The sequence below is a fragment of the Stegastes partitus genome, unplaced genomic scaffold (assembly GCF_000690725.1).
Source record: "Stegastes partitus isolate 25-593 unplaced genomic scaffold, Stegastes_partitus-1.0.2 Scaffold764, whole genome shotgun sequence".
Classification (NCBI taxonomy): domain Eukaryota; kingdom Metazoa; phylum Chordata; class Actinopteri; family Pomacentridae; genus Stegastes; species Stegastes partitus.
In genome coordinates this window covers 228,342-236,535 of record NW_007578495.1, presented here as the reverse complement: position 1 = coordinate 236,535, position 8,194 = coordinate 228,342, and the positions used below count along the sequence as shown (strand labels likewise).

Here is an 8,194-nt window from a genome sequence, read left to right as displayed (position 1 = left end):
GTACAGAAGACTTCACGCTAACTGGCTCTGACGGCTTCACCACCTGCAGCACTTCTATCAGGTAAAACCAAACACATTTAATCATGTTTGGATTTGTCATTTTGAGTGCTTTGATAATATTCCTATCCTGTAATAAAGTTAGGGATATTAAGTTGTTTTTTGTTTTTTTTAAATGCTTCTCGACTTAAGATCTGACTCTCATCATTACAGATGATTGAGGAAGTGATTTGTAAATCATAAATGAGCAAAATTGCACTAACTGGTTCTATATGTTTTTCCTTTTCTTACAGTTGAGCATCATGTCGAAGAATAACATGTTATTTGTTCTCATCTGCTGCCTCTGTGTAAAGACAAAACCTCTAAATGCAAAGACGGTAAGATGACAGATACTCTCACTCAGCACTTAGTGGCTATATATTAAAAAAAAACTACAAATGTTCTATTTTTTAATGGTTTATTGACAGTAGAAATTACACTTTAAATAAATAAATGCAGTTGAGAATGTCTCAACAGTAAAAAAACAACAACATTTATCTGCCATTTGATGGTTAATATATCTTTTTTTGGGGGTAAATTGACATTTGCTTTTATCTTTTTGTGTATTTACAGTAAAACAAAGCACAATTTCTGCTAATTGATGGTAAATATACAGTATAAAGACTGCAAATGTAAAATGAATCCATAAACTAACTGAAAATGTGCTGCTAGCTGATGACCGAGGTTTTGTCCTGTAATAAATGACATATGTTAATTTATTGTTTAATATGTGGTCATACAACTCTCAATTTCTCAGAGTGCATGTCAGCAATTCGGTTTTAAATCTCTGTATATTGTTTTAGGGCTTGAAGCACACTAGGAACAAAAAGTCAGGCTCCATCTTGGCCTTCCCTACTTATTCTTCTAGTCTGTCTGTGCAACACTACATTGGTGGAGGATCACTTAATGCTTTCTGTATTCTGCAAAGGAGAAATTCCTGGTGGCAAATGTTGAATCCTTTTGTTAATTTTTCAGCCTAGAAATCAACTTCACTGATGTTGCTGAAAACACTTTAAATTTCCAGGAAAAAACAGAAGTTCATGACCTGACCTCAGCAGATTTATGAGATGACTCCTCTTTTCATTGACACCAGTCTATTCAATGCCCTTTTCGTTTACTACAAACTGCGCTTTCTAATTGCTCTTGCAGTTGCCTGAACAGGAAACCGTCCCTCCGAAAGCTTCAGATGTGGATTCTGGGAGGCCTTCTCAGCAGGAAGCTACTACGGCTCCCTATCTTGCCCTTGAAGATGCCATGAAGTCTCAGAATATCTCCAGCCAGGCTGTCGAGGAGAAAACCACAAACATCTCACTGAAGTCCTCCAGTTCCTCTGCTCTGTCCGTTCTCTTCAGAATCCCCCTGAGCTCGTCTCCAGACTCTGTTGACGACATGTACTACGGCTGCTCCGAGAAGATGCTCATCAAGGTGAAACGTCAGTTCCTCCCCAGAAGCACCAGGGAAGGTCTACGCAGCACATACACAACACTTTGTGCAGTTAAAGCCATGAAGAATAAGGACGCCTATGATCTGCTGTCCTGGGATCACTTCAGGGCTCTGTGTGCCTACACAGCGGGGGCCTACGACGACCTAAACCGAGCCGTCCGCAAGGGCAAGACCTCCTACAAAACCTCGTTTGAATTTCACGCCCTGCACTTCCTGCTGTCTGACGCCATCAGGCTCCTGAAGCTCAACCAAAGGAGCTGCTACACCACGTACCGCAGAAGCAAACTGGTCTTCAGCGGGGAACCTGGGCAAATCATCCGCTTCGGCTCCTTCGCTTCCAGCTCCCTCAACGAGGACTTGCACCAGTTTGGACGGAGGACCTGCTTTGAGATTCGCACATGTTACGGCGCCTACCTCAAGTCCTACTCAGAGTTCGACTCGGACGAGGATGAAGTTCTGATTCCTCCGTATGAGATGTTCAATATCGTCTCGGTTGACAATTCAGGAGAGAATCATTTGAACTGTGATAATTACTACCAGCTGGAGACTGCTGGGGTTTACAGCAGTCTCAACTGCCAGGCTGTGGACCTTTAAAAGATAACGCCTGTAACACTATAACTTAAAGTCATTTTTGTAACTACTGTCATTATAATCTGCAGTCCACATGTCAACACATTTACTATGTTTCACTGTAAATTCATTAAAGCATTGTTTTTACTGAAACTAAATGTTCATTCTTGACTTGGAAACAGAAGCTGACTGAATAATCTCCCCACCAAATCCTTTCAGCAGCTGATTCTTTGCCTGTAGATGATATCACATGATGCTCCCCTGCAGATAAAGTCCACTGCATGTTCATGAAATTGTAGCGGATTACTTTTTACCCACAATGCCGTATAAGCTGAAGTACAAAGTTTATGATCCTACAGAATAAAAGATGCTAAATATTGCAAAGTGTTGAAGAATTTAGGCACAATATTAATCTGGTTTAAACACTTCTTTGACTCACTTGCTTTTTGCTCGTGTAGCTAAATTTACTCATAAGCACACTTTTGTTGGGTTCTCACATTCAACAACACTTTCTCAGCTTTCAAGAGAAAAGAACGAAATATATGGAACAGCATGTCATTAAAAAAATAGGCGTGTTTTATGGTTTGTGCTACTTTTCTGCAAAAAAGCTCAGAAACCCGTTTAATATGCAACAGCTTTACAAACAAGGCAGAAAAATAGCTTCAAAAGCTCAAGTGTTTTACTTAGAAATGTGCACCTTGTACAAAAAAAATTGCAAAAGCTAGCTGAGTTGATTTTAAGAATACATCTCTACACTACATTTGTGATGAATGGCGTGAGAAGAAGCAGCACATCTGGCTGAAAACAGGCTCACAACTGCCAATTTCCCCTACGCTTCCTTGGAGAAAGAACCGTGCGAAACAAAATTAGGCATAAAAAGAGAAGTAAAGCGAGGCTGACTGACAACATCATGAGTATCGATTCACTTACCACAACTCTACGCTCCTCTGTTCCTCTGCAGATCTATCAACTTATACCTCTCAGTATTTGGAGCTGATTAAAATCAATCTCACTCTCTGCTTATTTCACTTCAATCAGTCTCTTCGATTTCAACATTTACTCAATAATTCATTTATTATTTGAACTTCAATGTGACAAAACATTTCATCAACACAGAAAAAAAATGTACAAACATGTAAACATGTTGATTTGAAATCTCATTATTGTCTTTCCAAAACAACTGCACCACTTCTTCAACATCACCACGGGAAATTTCTGGATTATAACGGCCGACTTCCTAACAGCTGATGGTATCAAATGTCATCCACAAGAAAATCAGTCTGGTGTCACATATTTGAGCCATTTCACAGCAACAAGAGGCCGAGCTGAGGTCTGTGCACTAGAATATATTCGTCTAATGATATTTGATGATAAATAGTTTTGGACTGTACTTTGGAAGACAAGATAGAAATCCATTAATCCACTAAAGTCACTACTTTTGCAGCAGACATAGTTGGCAACTCGCCTGAGATCACGGTGCACAAGTTTATGTGTTGATCCAGCACAGACAGAAATGTAACATGACCTGGACGGGTTAGTGATGTTTGTGGATCTGCAGTTTTTATTCAGTTAAAACGGCAGAAGTTGTGTCTTGTTTTGCGCCACAGTCACAAGACTTGTAACCCAAAACAGTAAAAATGTATAAGGCCACTACAGGTGATGTGAGCTGTAAGATTTCGGCATGGAATATGATGGCAAACACATCTGTAAGAAACAACATGAAATACTATAAAGGAATCCCCTTTTTCTAAATTTACATTTTTCTTCTTTTTCTCCTAATTGCTAGTATCTACTTCAGTCATTTCATTCCCACAATTCACTGTTTTACGCAAGACAGTATTTTCAAGTTTCACTACCGTGCCTTCCTCTATTTGCCGAATTCTGAGAGGAAGAAATGTTGCAAGCAATCTGCAAAAAGTTAGAGCTAAAAATATCTACAGCAATTTTGAGATGAGTTGATGTGAGTAACAGCATTTCAAAATAGAACTGATTACTGAACCTTCACATGATTTTGGCCCCTTGGATGTGATCAGGAAGGAGTGTTTTCATTAATTAACAAGAGGAAAAAAAAGAAACACTACTTGGTTTGGGAGAAGTGTGGTTACCTGAAGAAGCACCAAACATCTTGTCCGAGTCGACTGAGTCTGTAACAGTCAGTGTGTGAGAGTCTACATCTTCTCGTAGGTGAGTTCATGACCGCAGGTGGTGCAGGTTTTCTTGTAGAGGTCCTCCTCTGGATCCACCATCTCCTCTGGTCCGTACTGATGCTGGTGAGCGCTGGTGTTTTTGGTCCACATGCTGCTCCTCACTGCCCTGCGCAGCTCTGACACACACACTTGATGTTAATCACTGCACAGTGTCGGCGGTTTTTGCGAATGAGGATTTTGGCCCAACAGGAAAACCAACCTTTGACCTTCTTGTTGAAGCGTTTTTGTTTCTGCACCTCTCTGTTCTCCTCCCTCGTCTCTTTGGCTTCCTCTAGAGCCTCCTCTGAACCCCAAACCTCCAGACATCTCTTCTCCACCTGAAGAACACACACAAAGACATGTCAGATAGACTTAGTTATGCATTTATTAATCATTTCATCACTAATCAGAAGTGTTCATGAATCAATCATCATGCTTTTTAAATGTTTTTTTTGTATCTTCACACATTTATTGATCTTACAGAATTTTATTTAAACAATTAATAAACTTAACTGCAAAGTGAGGCTTGTTTTTGATCACTAATTGACATGATTACTGCTAGATAGGTTATATGTTGTTTTTTCTAATACATTCTGATGTAGAGGGTCACAATAGTCGTGAAAATAGTGACCGAGTATTAATTAAATGAAATCATAACGTATCATGCAACAAGGGAAATCAGAGAGATTATTACATTCCACATTTAATTTTTGCTTTTTTATCTCGTTTTAGAAACAAAGGACCCCAAGTGTCACAGAAAACACGAATGATAAAGCTAAAAGGAGAAGCTAAATGACTAAAAAACTACAAATAACATTTTTGAATTCAATTATTTATTTCTCATTATAAAATGCATATTTATTTTAAATTCCATTACGTATTTATGCATGAATTTACTAAAAAAAACAAACAAAAAAGAGTAAACTTAACAATAAATGTATGTATATATTTATGTATGCTGTATGTGGTGTAAAGTGATATTAACTCATCTGCACCTTTTTTTACTGAATTGTAATATTTAGCCGGTATTGCATAGTTTAGTGTTTACAGGAGCTACATGTTATTTAAAGTAAAAATAGTACATTTTGGATCACAATGAGTGGTCTGGATTCTTTGACCTTCAGTCAAAGGAGCCTTTTAGAATATAAAAAAAAACATAAGCATATTGCTACATGTAGAGTGGAAGGTTTGTGTGTGTGTGTGTGTGTGTGTGTGTGTGTGTGTGTGTCTCCCTCCACCTCTCTCTTGCAGGTGGTATTTGGAAGACTGGCTACACCTGTGAGTTCCTGCTTCTGCCACTTGTGAGCCCCTTGAAGAACAGATGATTGACTTGTGGTGGGAAGGTGAACAACTGAGGTAAGATTGGGCACCCTGTACACTTGCACACGTAGTTGACTTTTGTTACTGCACTAGGTTATGGGTCGGTGCCACTATTTGTTTTTCCATCATTAGTAGATAAGATAGCCACGCCTTTTGTTTTCCTTTTCTTTCTTTCCAGAAAGATCTGAGTCAGGCCCTGTTTTGTTAGATTTTATTTCTCTTATTTGGCACGACCCCACAGTTGACCATTCCCCCACATTTTTGAATCCTTGGTTTTGTTCGTTCATTAATTCAAAAACTTGTAAATAAAAGCTTTTTTCTTCGCTGCCATCCATTCCGCCTGTGAGTTCTTCCTTAATTGATGGTTAGTGTTATGTTACTGTTTGCGTCTTGAAAGCAGGAACGTAACAATGTCATAATCTCTGCTAAATGTTGATATTAGTCAATACAGGGACATTTATGTGAACCCCACTATCCACACACACACACACACACATATAATTAAAAGATGGATGTTTGGGTGTGTGTTTGCGTATCTGTAATTACTTTTTTATTAGATATATATTTCTTTTTAATTACTCTTTTACAGTTCTTACAGTCTTTGTTTTATTTTGACATGAATGTTGCACTGTTGGTTTGGCACTTTTTAATTTCGTTGTACTTGTTACAATGACAATAAAGATTCTGTTCTATCCACACACACACACACACACACACACACACACACACACACCTGTAGCTGGAGGTAGAGTTTCATGTCTCCCCATCGCGGGTTATGAGGGTTCTTCTTCAGTATGAACCTGAGAGGAGGCTCTCTCTTGTCCAGATCGCAGTCTTTCAGCAGGTAGCGCTGCTTGGCCTCCGTTCTGGAGATCAGCTTGTGTTTCTCGTCGTTATTTCTGAAAAGAAAAAAAAATCGTCTTCATCCGTCTGAGTAATTTTAAATCATAGAATTATTAAAACAAAAACAAAAAAAACTGTGAAGGTTACATGAGAAAGGATTTGAGGCTAAAAAATGGCCAGAAAATTACATGTTGAAGTCGAATAGTTAGAGGCGTTATATTGGACTTATCTTGTACTAATCGAAAAGTTTATTTTTTAATTCAATGAAGCACTTATTAATCTTCTAAAATGCATGTACATGCATATAAACGTTTATGCATACAAAACCAAAAAATGCTGAATACTGGCCCAGAAGTTTAAATAAAGGGATCGTGCAACAATTTCCCTGAGGTACCCTACCAAAGGGATCAATAAAGTTCTATCTAATCTAATCTATCTAATGCATAGGAGCTGTGGGTGCACTGCCACATAATAATGAGGACATGGTGCAACTTAAAGTTCCATATTGTGCTGCTTTTCAGCAATTTAATGTAAGTCTCACAGGTCCCTACAGTGTGTTTTTCAGTGTTACAGCTCAAAACACTGCACAGATGGTTCATTTTACCACAAACTCAGCTTGAGGAAAGGCAGAAGTCAACATCTTCACATCTTTAAAGCTTTTACTTTACAACTTCAAATTAATAACAACCACAAAAAAAACAATAAATATAGATTTTCCACATGTGGGAGCTTTAAGAGATGCCCTGATCCACTGACAGATGAATAACAAAGATGGTGCTGGTGAGTTTCTGTGACTGTAAAGGTATTCATTTGACCTATAACCTGCAGCTGTGTTTACCTGCACTTGTCACACACTGACAGGTCAAAGCTGTTGCTGAGGTAGGAGTCCATGAAGGGTTTCTGACAGTCATCACACAGCAGGTAATCTGGTTCAATCACTGGAGCTGGAACCACAACACACATAGTACTGAAAACCCAGCATGGATGCAGACAAACACAAACACTGTGGTCGGGGACACACACCTGGCTGGTGCACCACCTTCCTGGCCTGCTGCTCCGCCTCTCCGTCCTCCTCCTCCTCGATGAAGAAGCCGGCACCGGAGTCAATGGTTTTGGAAACTTTGGCCGAAGTAGCGCCGTCCACTGCGGACAAAGGGCGACTCGCGAGTCGGGCTTGTCGGAGCATCAACGCCCGCTGCCGGTTCCTCTCGATCTTAGCCCGCATCGCCGCAGAAAGCTCCGGCTTGGGGCTCTGCTCTGGGCCGGGGGCAGCAGCGTCCACTCCGACTGACTCTGGAGGCTCCATGCTGCTGCTTAAACAGAGCGACGAGTAAAATTACAACTCCGTGTTTAGCTCGGTTTGGTTCCATACAAACAGCGGCGTTGGACTGTTACAAAAGTGACAGCTCCGTGCTTCCGGTGTCGTCTTCTTCGTCTCCTTTAATTAAACTGAAGTGTCGCAGAAGCTTTGCTGCCACCTGTCGGTCCACAGCGTGAATTACCAGCTAATGATGTGCCACTTGACAAGAAGTAGTCTTTTTTTTTTTAAATAATAATAAATTTCTGCACCTATATGGAAACAGAGCAACCATGGCTGGAAATAGAGTAAACTGTTCTCTAAAAAAAAGTAGAAGAAGAAGTTATAATTCCATAATTCTTCTTCTTCTTTCTTTCTTTTTTTTTTTTTTTTTAAACTGACAATCAAAAGCTGAATTTCTTAGATTTTTTTTTATTTGACAAAAATTGAAAAAAAAAAAGAAAGAAGGAGTTTCCATTAAAAAATAATTATACAAATG

General features: G+C 39.3%; 2 protein-coding genes across 2 annotated transcripts; one reads left to right on the top strand and one right to left on the bottom strand.

Annotated features, from left to right (window-relative positions):
• On the top strand, positions 1–2,186 carry LOC103364651 (ecto-ADP-ribosyltransferase 4-like). The gene is made up of 3 exons (XM_008291822.1): positions 1–61; positions 291–374; positions 1,186–2,186. The coding sequence occupies exons 2-3, from the start codon at positions 300–302 to the stop codon at positions 2,071–2,073; spliced, it is 963 nt and encodes a 320-aa protein (XP_008290044.1). The 5' UTR covers positions 1–61; positions 291–299; the 3' UTR covers positions 2,074–2,186.
• A 916-nt stretch (positions 2,187–3,102) lies between these two features.
• Positions 3,103–7,828, bottom strand: xpa (xeroderma pigmentosum, complementation group A). The gene is made up of 5 exons (XM_008291821.1): positions 7,422–7,828; positions 7,237–7,342; positions 6,289–6,454; positions 4,456–4,573; positions 3,103–4,372 (listed from the first exon to the last, which is right to left on the bottom strand). Exons 1-5 carry the CDS (start codon positions 7,702–7,704, stop codon positions 4,218–4,220), a joined length of 828 nt encoding a protein of 275 aa, XP_008290043.1. The 5' UTR covers positions 7,705–7,828; the 3' UTR covers positions 3,103–4,217.
• Between the last annotated feature and the right edge of the window lie 366 nt (positions 7,829–8,194).